The sequence below is a fragment of the Chelon labrosus genome, assembly GCF_963514085.1.
Source record: "Chelon labrosus genome assembly, chromosome: 18".
Taxonomy (NCBI): Eukaryota; Metazoa; Chordata; class Actinopteri; order Mugiliformes; family Mugilidae; genus Chelon; species Chelon labrosus.
The window spans coordinates 17,097,560-17,114,491 of record NC_140351.1 but is presented as its reverse complement, the minus strand read 5'-3'; the positions used below and the strand labels follow the sequence as shown (position 1 = coordinate 17,114,491).

The 16,932-nt window shown below is 41.3% G+C and overlaps 1 protein-coding gene across 1 annotated transcript in view; it reads right to left on the bottom strand.

Annotated features, from left to right (window-relative positions):
* The window catches only part of ptprn2 (protein tyrosine phosphatase receptor type N2), a gene marked incomplete at its 3' end in the record, with an annotated part of 118,515 nt that overhangs the window by 94,855 nt on the left and 6,728 nt on the right, over positions 1 to 16,932 (bottom strand). The window contains exons 2-3 of the mRNA XM_084566781.1: positions 9,498 to 9,548; positions 1,641 to 1,754 (exon numbers count right to left, since the gene is read on the bottom strand). Of these exons, the coding sequence (XP_084422907.1) occupies positions 1,641 to 1,754; positions 9,498 to 9,548 (165 nt within the window). The remainder of the gene's footprint in view (positions 1 to 1,640; positions 1,755 to 9,497; positions 9,549 to 16,932) is intronic.

Below are 16,932 nucleotides of genomic sequence, written 5' to 3'. Positions count from 1 at the left end.
GAGGATTGTAAATCGATTTCATTGATGTTCCTCCCCCTTCATCGCTTCAATTTAGGTTACAGTACGATGGTCTCTGTAACCCCGTCTGGGCTCAAAGAAAGAAAGGGTCTCCGACGTTTTAAAAGATGACACCTCAATAGCTGCCGCGCTGATAAGAATACCACGCCGCGGAGCATTAACAGTGGATTGTGGACTCATCCGAGGATAATGCTCTGTTTCTGTGGATGTGATTCTACAAGACAGGAAAGGGGGAATATGTTTCAGGGAGATGATGTCATGTCTGTTTCAAAATGCAAGGTCAGAAAACTGGTGATGAAAAGCACTCAACGCTCCTTAAAACGCGGGGAAGGGGGGCAGAAAAATTACACACCATCTCTTCTCATACTCCCCATTCACATTTGTTTATTTCTGAGCAGTAATTAGAATAAATGTGTGGCCTCGCCTGGTTTAATATTCATCGCTGACATTTTTTTTTCCTCTTTTTTTTTTTTTTTTTTTTGTGCTTTCCTCTAGCTTACTCCTAATGATTTTCAACACTGGTTCACGCCTGTTAAAAGATATTAAGCTCGGAGTGGCCTGCAAAGCCAATTAGGTTTGGAGGGCTGATGTCTGCGGTCACGGTGCGTGTTAAAGGTGCCTACTGCCCCCTGGTGGCTCACAGCTGCAGTTACAGGCTGCCAAACGAGTGGAGAAACACAAAATGTCAATATATTGCTCTGCACAGAAAATTGAGTTATCGACATGCTCAGGTGACACACTCTCAAGCAATTAATTGAATGTAATTAAGTAGAAATGTACCAACTGAACTCTGGGTTTCCATATATAATTACTGGCAACTAATTGTGAATTTCCTTCCAGGAAACATTCTGGTAAATTATTAAGAAATCACATCCCCGTAAAGAAAAATAATGTTATTTTTTGGCTTTATATTACCCAGCACAAACAGAATCCGAGTTATTATTTTTCTTTCTTTCACTGGTGGCCTCTTACGAGCGCAGCAGACTGCCAGGAGGCTGCAGTCATTTGTTGTTCAAACTGTAACAAGCATCAGCGAAGGAAGAGAGAGAGAACTCCACAACCAGTACAAGACAAGAATAACAAATCTGCCATGTTTAAAATACAGAGCTGATGAGATGAGCTGATGAGACTCTTAAAATGTGTGTTGGCCAAAGGACGCTAATAATTCTTGAATTCCTACTTTATCGTAATGAGCTCCGTAGTTACTTTTGCTATGAAGACATGTTCTTATAAATGCACCAAAACCGCCTGAAGATGTAGCCTGTTATAACGAGCACATTAGCAGCTGCCATTGACGGAGTAGGAGAGACTGTTCGATGTGATTACACTGCACACCTCACAGTTAGTCATGCACAAAATTAGCTATAAATGTCCCTCCAGCATACAAGCCAATTAGATTGGCTGCTGGAGTTAGGCGATGATGGCAAAACAATGTCCCAATATGAGTCAAATGACCTGTTCTAGCTCCGTGGTGGTGTGCAGCGCTAGCCAAAGAGACAGCTTGGCTTTTTTGGCTTGCTTCTAAACAATTGAGAAGCATTTGCTGTAAGCCCTGTACATAACTGATGACGAACAGACAAAAAAAGAAAAAAAAAAGAAACTCGGACTCAGGCGGTTTGTACCTCTGTGAGCCAGTTTCTGTAGGAGGATCCTGAGGCGTTGCAAAGCAGAGGAAGAAATATCGTATGTGTACAGGTCTGCGCCGGCCAGCTCCTGGCACCTTCCGAACACTCCATCTATAACCAAAAGAGAAACAGTTTATGAGTGATGCATATTTTTAGACCAAAGTTTGAAACACACAAAACTGATTTTCCTTGCCACTTTTGTGGCTGCTATGTTGTAAAATGATGTCGACATGCCTGGATGAAAAGCTGTAATGGTGTGAGGCACCTGCAGAGTTTTGTACCTCTGATATCCTGTTTTGGGGGAGCTAATAGCTGCCATTTTTCCTCTGACAGCACTACGATAAGCAGCCGTTCATGGCAGGAAGGACTTTATCAGGGACCCTGGTAATCTCCCTATCAGCAGGCCTCCCGCCTCAGTCAATACAGGTTGCTAGGCAACCCACGCCACAGAGCCTCTATCAGCCCCATAACTCAATGGCTGGTCTAGACCTCTGAAGGATGCTGGGGCTCGGGGGTCAGAAAGCAGCGTGTAGATGTAACGCCTGGAATATAAATGACCTACGCCGTCACCTTCTCTCAGCTGGGAAGATAAACCCACGTATCCTGTCGGCTAAACCCACTAAATGAAAGTCCAGCTCGTGGATGATTTCTGGAGATGAATCCTGCAGCTACTTCCTCTGCGGGCATGTGTGCCATCATGAGCGCGACCATGTGAGAGCGTGCGTGCAGGATGCCACAGTGATCGGATCAGATCTTATGACGTGAATCAACACTTGGTCATGCACCAGAGCTTCACATTAATTAGCCCCAAGATGTTGGACAATGACGGCAAACATCCATAGTACCGCTGATGCTCACTGACATAGACATGAACTGATGTCCATTACACTCCGCAGTTTTCTGTCTTCTCCTCTAATGCCTTTTTTGTCCCTGGGCCTATAAAATAGATGAACATTTATCAAGTGTATTGGAAGTTTCTGACACAGAGGCGAGCATGTCAAGTCTCATCTTTGCATGAGGAGTGAAGTATCTCTGAGCATAATTTTTCACCTTCAGCTTAAAATAAAAGTTAATTACAGGGCCATGTTCACTGTAAAATGCAGTGAGGGATAATTACAAAGATAATAATGCGATGCCTGACGAGGCTCTAAATTGAATTCTTATTCTAAACGAGATGCGGGTATTTTCCTTGCTTCCCCCCTCTGCCTGTGACCCGTTAAATGACAGCTCTGTACAGGAAAAAGCCTGTGGGAGGAGGTGAATTAGCATAGACTACACAGTGCAACACTCGGGAGTTATTTTGAGATCTCAGACAGACGCAGCGGAAAACTTCCCACCTACAGACACACAGATCATCACAGACGTGTGTGTGCATCAGAAGACGTCAGCTGTCTCGTTATCCTCTTCGCCAACCGTCCTTCATTCCTAATGATATCATCCTCGCTGACATGGTTATTGTCATAGCAAAATAAGGCCTCACTTTGAACAGGGACTCCTTCCATGATTTATTTCTTCCACTTATACACCAACAACACACATTACGTAAGAAATAAAGGGAGACTGGTGACATAACAAGCAACGGGAAACTGTTAAATGTTTGATGCCCTACATCCCTCGCAAGGTTTCCATGGAGATGGCACATGTTGCTTCCTCCTCTCGTTGTCAGGGACATTCCTGATAGCAACCAGATACACAGACATGCAGGGATTGAAGCGCATTAAATATAGAAGTCAGAGGTATTTTACGACAAAGAAATCCTTGCTTGGCAAACAGTTGATTGATTCGTCGGGGCGACGCTGAGCCATTCAGAGCCGCTCGCACAATGAATCACAAAGCACTGCTCTGTCACCGTATTGTGTATTTTCATAATACTGAGAGTATCAAAACAAGCAGCAATGATTTATTGGAGCTGACAGATTGCAGGAAAATAGATGTTTTCTCCTTTTTTTTTCTGACAGGTAAAAACAACATTTTAATTCCAGGCCTGGAGGAACACAGCGTGTGTCAGGAGCATGGTGGGTTATCCACAGCTGAAAATAACACTCTGAAATGTATTTTCTGAAAATACGTCAGCAATGGAGCAGGAGGACTACTGTATGTAGGGCCGACACATCCAAGGCTGTCTGGGATGAAAGGAAAGACTATTGACGGATAGGAAAACAGTATTTTATATTTACAAGTCTGGCTGAAGGAAATATTAATCTGAAAATATATCCTTCTGTAAGACAAGACTAATGCTGGCAAGAGCAACGCGAGTAAACCGTGATCAATGCGCTGTAATCCATAATACATAAAGCAAACCACAGTAACAATCAATTAATCAACCCTTAAGGGCACAATCCCATAAATCAGCGCTATTCTCACTAAGGAGGAGCTGCGCCTGGATAAGCAGCGTGTTGACAGGAATAAAAAAGATTTTCAGCCAGAAAGAAAGAAAAAAAAAAAAAAAAAGGTGAAGCGCTCTCTCTAAATCCAGACACCGTCTCTCCTCCCACTGTGACAGACAGAGCGACACCCGGCTCTTGCTAAAGCTATTTAAACTGTGAAAGCTAATGCTCCGGGATAACAGGAGCAAACACTAAAGCTGACAGTCAGCAAAGCATTTCTAAAAGACTGTACGGTCGGAAGAGAGGCGCACGGACCCGGGAGACAAATTAAGACGCATTGGAACAGGTGTATTAGCAGTGCAACTCTTGTCATGAAAATGAATAGGCTCAAATCAATGCAGCGAGACCGGCCAGATGCAGTCGGCTAACAAAGAAAGGTGCACTAACAAAAGCTAAAGTGATCAGGACATGATTAATGAAGTGTTTACAGGTTACTCTGGGCTTTTTTTTATGTGACAGTTGTGGCTTTGAAATGATAATTATATTTATGCATGCACTGCAATGCACATGTAAATACAGGAATGAATAAAGATAAAGCCGGCTCTCAGAGCTACATCAAAGTAGAAATCAGCTATTAATACATATAAATAATACATTTATATTTTTATTAACATATCTGTTTCCTTCCCCTAAAGAGCTTGTGTCTTTTGTTAAGCCCTTTGGAGCATCTTTGATCCTGAGTTGTTCACTTCTTTACAACATGTCTGATTATTTGTGATTTTGCCCCCTCAGCTTTGGTGCTCTCTCTCCCCACATGCATATTGTTTGATATTTGGATGTGATTATTTCGACTGTTTATGCTGCAGTTGCACTCGCTGCAAGCGCTGATCGATGGAGGCGTCACCTAAATCGTTTAAATATAAAATACAGTGCATACGATTCAGACAATATTGGCCCGCGTGGAGGCAAGATAACCGCCGATCGATAAAACAGTGTTGGTTAAGTGTTTAATAGGAGCCAACCAGTGCCTCAAGGGAAACATGTAGCACTTATCCGCCGTACTTTAGCTTAGCTTATCACACAAGTAAGCCACAGACTCTGGAGAGTTGCATCAAATTAAAATGCTTTTCCAGGTAATCTCATAGAACCTTTAGAAAGGTATTCCCCTGAAGCTAAGATTTGAAGAACAAATAAGCCATGACAGCAGACAATCGAATGATACAAAGGGGATGGTAATTGACGTATTTAATCAATGCCACAATAACATCTACAGTATACACTGAAAATACTCTTCATCTAATCAGCTGCTCTCTAACCCTATAAGGTCTGCTATATTGTATTGTCTTCAAACTTTAAATCAAAGTAGATTTAACCCAGACGAATGTTAGAACCAGGCACTGTATCTTTAATCTCATCTTCTATAACTTTTTGTATGTCCTTACTCACATTCACAACCTTGTATAGACCCTACTTTTACTTTCAAATTACCTTTTGGCAAAAGTGTCTTGAAGGAGTTTCTTTTTTAGTTTCACAGGTTACACAACAATATAAGGTATGAACAAGTATATTTATAATGCACTACACTCACTGTTTGATAAACTCCTGCTGTAAAAAGTGATCACTAAATTGTACTACTGTCACTTAAAGTAAACACGGCCTTTACTTTAATCCTTTGTATAATTTAAACGGTTAAGTTGTAATATGAAAAATGATCCCCCATACAGATGTCATGAAGGAGTAAATTAGCTATAGAAACATTTTGTAACACGCTGTAAGCATGTTTTTGCTTCTGCTGTACCATTTGACCTCTTAACAGGCAGTATAGTGTCCTCTCTGCAGTTTTCAAATTGATTGTTTGGGATCAATAAAGACTGAACACATCAAGGAAAGGTTAACTTTGTTGAAAGAGAAGCAGGAAGAAGAAACAAAAATCAACCCGACTGGCAAAAAAGGCACAGCGCCGACTAGGGTTCGTGTGGCGTTTTTACAGAGCGAGCCGGACTGACAAGCGCAAAAGCATAAATGTTTCGCACTGACGTAGGCCACATGCGTAGGTTACGTCATCTAGTCCCGCAGAGGTATAAACTCCACTTAACATGGAGGTAAATGAGGATTGACTCATTTTTGGAGTTACCCTCAAGTGATCATTTGAGGAACTGCAGTGTTTGGCATTGGCTTCATTTTTTAATCTCAGCGACTGTATTTAGTTTAGTCTTTAAAGGGTGATTAGCTCACTTTAGACAACTACTCCTGATATTAGCAGCTAGCGGCTGTTGTAATTATGGGTAATTAAAGTCTGCTGTTTGTTTATTCAAAATGCAAAAATAACTTTCAATTTTGAGATAAATTAGAAGGATAGAAGCATATTTTATGTCTTAAATATCTAATTATTTCGATCACTTTGAGGAGAACTGTATGTATTTTTACATTAAAGTGTTTTTTTTCAGTTGTCTAAAAAATTCTCTATGAATCCACTCTCATTCAGTGTTGTTTAAATAATAAATAGGTTTCATAGGAATGGAAAATGGAAAATGACGCAGAGGGGAGCCCCCTTTCTTTTAGCCCATCCCTGCCCTCAGCCACCCTGCATGGCAACAGCCCGGGTGACGAAGAGAGCGGTTGGCCCAGCCCAGAATAAACCAGGTTACTCCTTCGGGGACCTGGGGAAGCGTCGAAGTGGCAGACCTAGTTACTCCCACTCATCATCTGTCTGTGCAGGGGCTGCTGCTCATCGGGAGTCCAACAGACAGACTGTGGAGTGTGCATAGAGGGTTAGGAAGCAACTGTCTCATTATTTGTGTATTAGGTGCAGCATGAATCCAACATTAGTCTTTTTTTGCCTGCATGTATTTGCCATTAGTGAGTCTGTAGTCACGTTTCAGTGAAAGAGTGATTACAAAAATCTGGAAAAGAAAAGTTAAAGAAGAAAAGACAAATCTTCCACTTTATAATTTTGTTTGATAGTCACTTGTATTCATACCATCTATGACCCTCTTGTCTGCCGCTGGGTATTTTTCTGTTGAGGTGTCAGCAATTTCCCTTTATTAGACTCCCCGATGTACCAATGCAGGCTGTGTAATTAAAGTTTTTTTTTTATATATATACTTCTCTTCTGCACTGCCTTCTCCTTCCCTGTTTCCTCCGAAACTGGGTTAATATGGAAATAAGGGAGGATGTCTCCAAATTTGGTTCTCTAACTTGCTGCAAATCCAAGGACTTCCCACTTCTCTGCACTATTAGATATTCTCCCTCACAGCAATTCTTCTTTGTTATTTTGGGACTCATTATTTGTTAATTCCGTACAAAAACAACAAACCAAGTATAAAGATGACAAAATGTGGTTTTACAAGGAGTTTTATGGTATGGGAGGAATAGTTTCTTGCCTGTGAATAGTGCAAGGCTAGTTGTTTGCACCTGATTACAGTCTTTATACAGAACATTATTTTTAGAAAGATGTCTGTAGATTTATTTTAGAGTGATATTATTTATTATAACTAGCATTTTGTGGTCATCAAGCATGGGAATTGTCTGATAAATATGGAAAATAATTGGCTGATTAATCAGTAATGAAGACATGTTGTAGTCATGTTAAAGAGGTCCGCCAGTAACCAATAATTAAAAATGATCAGATACCAGTGTTTCATATTATACCTGTGTTTGGCATCATTTTATGCTTTTTATCTTATTTTGATTAGGACTTCTGGGTGATCAGTGATCTATCAATAATATGCAAATTAATAGAAAATCATAAGCATCTATTACGTATTGTTTTTGTATCGACACTTGAGCATGACAAAATAGCTGTAAACTTAGTAATAAACAATGCACTAAACCTATTGTTACTTCAGGTCATTCTCAAACCCATAGCTCTCCTCTCTTCTGGCTCCTATAGGCTATAGCATGTTTTTCATGTTAGTCTAGCGTCTGTCAGTGTTAAAGCAAGCTAACCAATAAGCAAACACCATCCAAACACAGACTTTTAATCATTATACCCGCGAGAACAAAAGCAAACACACACAGGTAGAAGCTCTCTACACATGTCTCCTGATCTGCTGCTGCTGTGTTGAAATCTTCCGCTATGGGAGAATACATTAACCTTTCGCCGCGTCTCTGTCACAGAGATGATCCTCGATATCGGCGCGCTATCAGCCCCCATTCAAAATCACAGGCCGCCGCGCGATTCGACTGAATGCCACGCTGTGAAAAGCCCCGACATTTTCCCCTCCTTTCATCAGGTGGTGCGTCGCCACGGCAACCGCGGGGACGGACACATCCATCTCCGGTGACAAGATGGCTGGTAGATGAGGTCGTGATCGTTTGCGGTTTGGGGGTAAACTTGGCATTTGGAGGGGAAAACATCCCGCTCATGTTGATCATGAACCTGGTAGTTAGTGAGATGAACGAGATGAGATGAGACAGATTCTTAAACGTGATTGACGGAAATGAGCTGAACTGAAAATACATTTATTTTTCTATTTATCTTTGATTTATGGTAATAAAATATGGTTTTAGAATGAGTTAGTATGTGGTATGATAGGAACAATTTGTTGCATGTGAACAAAGCAAGATTAGTTGTTTGCACCTGCTTCCATTCTTTATGCTAAGCTGAGCTAACCAGCTGCTAGTCACAGACACAGTTGTGTACGTGGTATTAATCTTCTGCCCTAACTCTAGGCAACAAAACTTACGCACATTTCCTAAAATGCTTACCTATTCATTTATGACTTAATTTCTTAAGAAAAATGAATAGAAATAACAATTATTTATTTGCATATTAAGTTATATTCTTTGAGCGAATTTCTCTGTATTGCACGTTGGTGAACATTTGTTGTTTTTAATTGTATTATAAACTGTTAACCTTCAACAATTAGTCAACTAAGTGATTAGTCGGTTGACAGGAAACAAAGGAACAGCTAGACAGCTAATGTTTCCTCCCAAAACGTTTAAGCCAAAGATTTAAGCTCAGCGAGCCGAGATTTCCCTGAAGAAAATAAAACCGGCAACTCCTTTGTTCTGCCAGGTAAAATGATGGTTTCTGTCAGTGGAGTCTGGTGTCTTTGAAGAGCACAATGTAATGGCCCCAATAGAAAAAGTTTTGTCTGACTAAAAGGCAAAGCGGTGAGAATATTCTTAATACACAGCAGCGTACCCTTAGGCTTCAAAGACACCAAACTATGCATCTACTCTATAGCTCCACATTTATCTTGTTTTCTCCTGATGGCAGACTTCAAAGAAGAAACCTTAGGTAACACAAGATGACGTTATCACTATTGTTTCATGAAATCCACACCATAGCAGACATCCGCCATCTTGTCTACAGCCTGGTCTCCCTCTTATTCTTTGCTTCTCATGGCGGTAGCATATTTAAGTCCTTTGAAAGACTGATTTTAGGGCTTCATAGTGATTCGTAAGGATAATTAAGACCTTAATTTAGCATTAATTAATATTTAAAGACTCTGTAAGGGACCATAGACACCCTGCATAATGAGGCGATGGAAGCATGTATTGGTCTCTAAGCAGAACTTACCATCGACGCAGAACTCATATGGGGCGCACAGCTCGTCTTCAAACAGGCAACCTGGAGGTCAAACAGAGAGAAGAGGAAAAAGTCAGCTCAACAGTGATGTCAGCCAATTTCGAGAAAAAAAAAAAGAAAATGCAGTATAAAATTAGCCGAATGTCGCAATTTCTGAATGCGTCACCGCTCCACAAAAGTACAGCTTAGTACTCCTTTAACTCTGGCCGCGAGCCTCGCCGCTAATGGCAGAGCCATCAATCATCAATTAGTGTGACTTCTCCTATCCTGTCTCTGACACTAATACCCCAACTCCACGGGTAACGTTTCCACATATGAATGTTGTATGAATATTAATGAACTTTAACGCCTGGACTAAGAATGGGTGTTCCAGACTAATAAATGAACAGATGGCAGGAGCATTATGAGTAGCTGTTCCCTGTGTTCATATCTCACACGTGGGAGTTGCGGCGAACAGAGGAGGACTGATTGTTCTGCTCGCCGATCTGCACAGGTGATCCTCCACATTTACACGTTTCCAGGAAAAGAATAGAGGGAAAAAAAAATAGTAGTCTGGAGGGTTAAAGCGTTGTTTTCTGTCTTGTAGGCGGAAGGCAGTCACACATTCAGGGTCAAAATGAGCTCAGAGAATAATCTAAAAATAATAAACTTCAATCAGGAAATGAGCTGCACAGAATATAAGATTTAGGTTTGTTTAGTGAGCTCTCAACAGAGTCATGCTAACGGATTTATGGCGCTGGTAGCGTTGGCGACACAAAGAGAATCTGCAAACAACTAGGCCACGCCTCAGCACTCTTTCTTTAAGTCTTTTATCTTTGTTATTTCCCTCCCTCTGCTCGTCAGGCGGAGTGACGGAATTGGATGCACCCTCTTGGCCCGGTGGCCCCGATGGACAGCAATGTGCGGCTCGTGACCATGAATGAAGAACAGACTGAGTAGGAGGAGAGGCCTCTGTCAGACTTCTTTAATAATGAGACGAGATAGGTGCGGGAAGTCTGTTAATCAATTGGCACAGAAAGACCAGACAATCAGGAGGAGAGAGGAACTTTTCAGGCGTCACTTGTTCAAAGTTTGCTCGAGTTTCAATTTCCCTGATTTGACATCGGCATCATTATCCTGTTCTCTTAAAGCTAATCTGCGTGGGTGCTTGATTATAGAGACACAATGTGCAGCCATTTTGTTTAGAAGGAGAGGCCGCAATTCATGAAATTACGCCTTTTGGAGGTAATGGCTTCAATATTTCAGCCAAATGGCAATTTAATGATGTAAAGAGAGGCATCATCTCAGGGCTGTGGAGCTCTCTAGAAAAAAAACAAAAAGGCAGAATGCGGAAAACTGGAAACTGACTAAATCGTAAATGGCTTTTCTAACTCATGGTACCTGAATATAAGTCCGCTATATACCCCATTATGCTTCATTTTAATGGGCAGATTATAGGTTAAAGCACATCTTACCTAACAACTCACATATTTCCACCGACATTTCTGTTATTGATCAAAAACTAGCACCTGGATTTTAGTATTATTCTTGGTGAAGAAAAAGAACGGCGGCTCAGCCCATCTCCAACGCTTGCTATTACAACCGAACCATCGTACAAAATATTACAGGAACCTATTGAAAAAAAGTTCAGTTTTATGAAGCAAAACAAAGTTGCTCTAAACTCTGCCGTCGACTTCAGCTCTGTGGGTTTATCTTTGTTTTAAAGCCCGAAACTCTGCTGCTATGACTCACTCTCGCTGTTTTGATGAGTGTTGTTTCCAGCCACAAAAGACAGCTGTTTTTTAGTGGAAAAAAACATCTCTCAACACCCACTTTATACACCATGTCCAACACAAAAAAGTAGACAAACACAGTTTTCTACCAGCTAGTGAACAACATGGAATATTTGACAAACAAAGAATCAGATATTTCCATCACGAGGAGGAGGAGGAGACCAAAAACGGAGCTAAAAGAGCAGGGAACATTATGCTTAGAACCGCCAGGGACCCAGAACACAACTTTAAATTAATATAAATGGTACTTTGTATCATCTGGAAGTTAGACAACTGTATGTCTAAATCAACTTCATTAGGTCCAAAGAAGTAGAATGAGGACTGGGATTACAAATGCTTAGGCCACTCCTACTTTTGACCAAGTAAGTTGATTTTCCAGGGACAAATGTTAATTAGAGCTGAAATAATCAATTTGATTAGTCAAATAACAGAATATAAAGTAGTAATTAAGGATAACTAATTAATGATTCAAGGTTGTTAGTTTGCTGCTTTTCTGTGAAACTGAAGTACTCAATAATAATGATTTAATGTATTGGGGTTTTGAAGTGTTTTGGACAAAACAAGCCACACAACCAATTATGACCTAATATAATGCACTACTGTCCCCACGTAGAAATATGTCTTGGACTCACGTCTTCGTTGTTAGATGCAGCCCTATCTGCTTCTAACTTACCAAGACTTTAACATTTAGCTTGAAGGCGAATACAATGATATAGGAACAAACTTATATAAAGCAGTCTCATGGAGCCGGAAGAATCACGCCATCCCTCTTGACCGTGCATCTCAGCATTCTGCAATTAGTGTCAGTCCATTCAACTTTACCTCCTCATCACTTCCCTACTTAATTCATTGGCTTCTCTGGGCGGCCTTGTCAGCTCTCAATATTAATTACGACTTTCAACTAATGATGCATCCAGCCAAGCATAGTTAGTCAGACATTGGGTGCGTGTGTGTGGGTGTGAGCACGTGGAGTGTGTGATAGACAGGGACGTAGGATTGATAACGGCCCATCCGCTGTCTCCAACACCGTGCCAGAGATGATTAAAATGGCGCCTTTTAATTAAAATACAATCACAGTGGATGCTGCTGATTACCTCGGGCGGGGGGAGACTTGTTGTAGCAGATGCTTCATTAAGATATAGCCTGGACACCATTTTTTAAATGGTGTCCAGGCTATATCTTAATGAAGCATCCTGACAAAGAATAGCCTCATTTTATTCTAGAAGTACAAGATAATTTCACAAACCGAATGACCTTTACAAAAAAATAAAAAAGTGCTACACTCGCTATTGAGTACCCGGGGCTCTGTTGCCATGTCAACCTCATCACAGATCAATCACGGTGGCTCATCAATGGGAAAACTGTCGAATAAGCGTGGGTTCAGAGGGATTTAGAGGATCGACGGAGATGATTTGAGTGAGCTTTTTGGTTGATTTTTTTACTTGAGCAGAAGCCACTGATGCGAAAACATTTTTTCTTCCTGTTCCTTCCTTCTCTTTAATGAGTCATTTATTATTTTTTTTATGAAGTGAACAAATGTGAAGTAATCAATTAACAACGTGTAGTATATATTCAGAATTATACCAATTAAGTTAAGCAGTGAAAAGTCATTGATTCCAATAGCTGATTATTATAATTAAGGAGTTTTAAATATATCTTTCATTATTTTTACACTTTCCTCTCTGTTAACCACTTATATATGGTCTACAAAAATCTAAAAGCCAAACATATTAATTTCTGTCATATTTTAGAAGTAGTCAAACATTGGCAGGCTACTGAAAATAACTGCTGATTTATTTTACGTCATCAAACTAATCAATTGTTGCTGGAGCTAGTGAACTGATTTCAGCTTTTAGTTTCATTATGAAATACTTGTAGACTGTATGCGTTTCAATTGAGCACCGTCAATCGCTCCGAGCACTAATAATGGAAAATTTTTAATTATTTTTAGGCTGTGTCCTGAGATTTTATCCCTCATGTATCAATAAGCCATAGGAGTGATTATCAGATTAACTGACGATGGCAGCAGCACTACGTGAGAGCTAACCACGCGCACGCTAAATGTGCACAGCGCTTCCTCTCTCCAAATAGACGCTGTGCGACCTAATTTACAAAAACAGTACGCAGGAGAGAATCCAGGAGGTCAGAGGATGCAACGGGTCAGTTCACAGTTTTTTAACAACCTATACTGGCAGCGAGCGTCCCGTATTCTCAGGATAAATAGGAGACAGCAGACAGTCTGTTAGCATACAGCATTCAACATGCATAAAAACACACCAGAGGATGTGTGCAGGATCAATTACCTGTGGCCTAGATCTCTCCAAGGCCTCTACGCGCTGCAGAGAAACACTTTTCCGTGAGGCCACATGTCTGCTTTATTAAAACTAACGGCTATTAAGGGCAGCAAGTGCACCCACTGTATAAGTAAGGAGCAGCACACACCCACACACACAGACACGCCTGAAAACTGTTAACCTTCAGCTAAAATCTCGCAGCGTGTCAGGGAAATAACAGCATGCCCCCCCTCACCCCACCCTCAAGGGCGTGAAATAAGAGAGGAGGGAAAAGCTCTTTTAAGGTCATTTAAAGAAACGCAATTCCATAAGAATGACTAAGAGTTCCTCATTAGGAAATAATACAACCATATTAATCTCTCAATTAATTTCCACCTGTGCATTACCAAAGCCATTCATTACAAATCTAAGGGCGGATTAACGTCGGAACGATCGGCTTCATACTGCCCCAAGTGTTCTACTGTGATTGGCCGACCTTGCCCGGAACATTAAATGCGATGAGGCAAAATCCAAGGCTGAACAAGAAGTCAAGGAGTTGATCACTCACTTTCCCTCACAGGTGGTTGGCCGGTGCCGGGATACCATCTGTGATGTCGGAAGGGCCAAAGAGGATGCTGGGAGTCTGGCAGCGATGACAGCCACTCCCAGAGGCTGCTGCAGTTAAAGACATATTTCATTCACTCTCTGAGCCCACTAACACATCTTTTATTATTAATATAGGCTGCAACCAAGGACACCTGACTCATTTTTTTTAATCACACACACACCTGTACTGTCAGCCAAAAAAGCCATTTAAGAGCAGTGTGGTGGGTGGCTACAACAATAAAAGTGCAAGTGAATTGAAAAGGGGAGCGTGGGCTGGAGCAGGAACGGCGGAGAAGAACATCACCTGCAAGCAAATTAGCATCAGCTTGACACCATGTCCGCAGATTTAAACAGCTTGTGTCATTAAGGCGCTCTCCTGCTAAAATTAAAGATGGCTCCCAGCTCTGCTCGGCTCCAGAAGGTCTGTTCTTGTCAAAAGCTGCACGTCACATTTCAGCAACCGGGCTTTGGCTAGCATACGTATGTTCCCCGAGCACTTTTCATCTGAACACAACAGGACGCGGCTAGAACAGTTGTATGAATAAGGCTGTGACATTTTGTGCACTAGCATTTCATCAGGAAACTCTTCTGGGGTGAATGGCGCTGTGAATATTTCAGTTTCACACTTTAAGTATAGATTTCTGCTTCTGTTTCAGTATTGTGTTTCAGAAAAGATATGGTTGTGTGCATAAAGGAATAAGTTTGGAAAACACTTTACTTTTATGTTTGTCCATTAACAATGAAGCTGCAGCAGCTTAGCTTGGGTTAGCATGGAAACTGGTCGCAACTAGCTTGGCTCTGTCTAAAGATTTTCAATGTAAGTTTGTTGTATTTCAGCTTCAGCAGCATGCCTATTAGCTGCTGGTAGGTAGATTTTGTTACCTTCAGACAGCCGGGCGAGCTGTTTTAACCGTGTCTCCAGTTTCTACGCTGAGCTCACTGGCTAGTAGCCGTAGCTTCAAATTTAACCAAAGTAAAGGTCATTTTTTATTGCATTTCTGCTGAATTTTATACAAAAATAATGAAGAGAATGGGAAGGGAAAACCATATGTGTAAGAAAAGAAAATGACTGAAACACTTATATAATAAGAACTCTTCCTTTAGGGCTAAATGTAATGCATCAGAGAATAAATCTAAAAGTACTTAACATGAATAATTGGTAGCAGCTTGTAACAGGGAGTCAGGGGGCTTTGAGGTCACTTTGACTGAAGAGAGGACCTGACGTGAAACCACCTGACATCCACAGGAGTGTAACCAAACACAGTTCCCCCAGAAATCCCAAGCAGCCAGGCAGGTCGCTCTCAGTCACTCAGCTGCCAGCTCCAGGCGACAGCCCAGACAACGGCCATGAATTAAAGATGGCAGCGTTGCTGCGGCAACGGAGGACCCAGAAATAGGCCACTTTGACCTTTTCGCTGACCTGCACTGAGTGATTCAGACATTTGATTTTCTCCCCTCTTCTGAGTGAGGCGTGATTGAACCAGTGAAAGTCAAACTGCTAAGCGCTGCCTTTCCCGTGACCAGCATGAAGAAAAGCAACGCCACCTGACCCAGAGAGAAATCTCTAGTCCTCAAGATAAACGTTAGGAGTGCCTCAAAGTGCAGCTACACCGCAGTGCCAGGGCTCGACTTTCCTGCAGGTGTGAAGTTAATTGAGATGCAAATGCAGGTGAAATTACTTTTTTTTTGTTGGGGGCAGGTCATTTTAGCGCTTGTTTGGTAATGTCATTGCTCTAGACGAAACCTCTTAGCTCCACCACCTGTGGAATGAAGAACCTTCAGCCGCAAATGAGATCAGAGGAAATGTCAGTACCCATTATAGCATGTAAAACTGTCTCCGTGCTTCTATTCCTGACCAGAACACTTCTCATCACAGGTCTGTGGCCGAGATACACACACACAGATATGTCAAAATGTCTGTGTCAGTGTCAATTGGCCCTATACGTTTAAAATAAATATCATGATATTAGCAATTTCCTGGAGCTAGTTAGTAAGTTTGAGAAAGAGTCTTCCATATAAACAATACAAAACAAAAAAGTGAATAAATCACACTCCTGGGGATTATTTTACCCCTCATAAACTACACGTAAAAACTGCCTTTCATTTAAATGTGATAACCAATGTGATATAAGGGAGAACTGCAAACAGATTAAGGTTTTATTTTAACATTTTTGGCCACTTGAGGTCAGACAGAGGTCACTACACACTACTGGCATATTACATTTTGCATTGATGAAAAACAATAGCACTCATTTGGATTTGTGCCTCTGGTCATGTAATGAGTATAAGCCCTGGTTTTGCTCCTCTTTGGTCTCTGACTCACAGAGAAACACTCCACTATGAGACTTAGACAGTGCTCCGGAAAAAGAGGTGAGAGTAAACCACAACAACAGACAAATAGCAGCACTTTAAACCAAGACAATCAGCTGAAAGATGCTAGTTAAATCTCATGAGAGCTGGTCATATGGTTTGAGTTTGGCCAAGGAGGGAAAGGATCAAATTTGGCAGGGTTTCTATAGCTGCAAACTAAGTTAGTGGGTCTGCACCAAATTTGGCAAAGAGATGTCACCAATGTACTTCCCAGACGACAGTAGTCACATAAATTAGTCATAAAAATAGAAAAATACCTCCACCATTAGCTTCCCAGCATCTCTCCGTTGCCCTGCCTCCACCTGACAGTCATTTTCTTCCCTTGCTGCACTGAGAAATGGTCCGGAGTATTAATCAGCATCACCCATAGACGAAACAGGCACATTGCTGCTTTAATCACAGCTG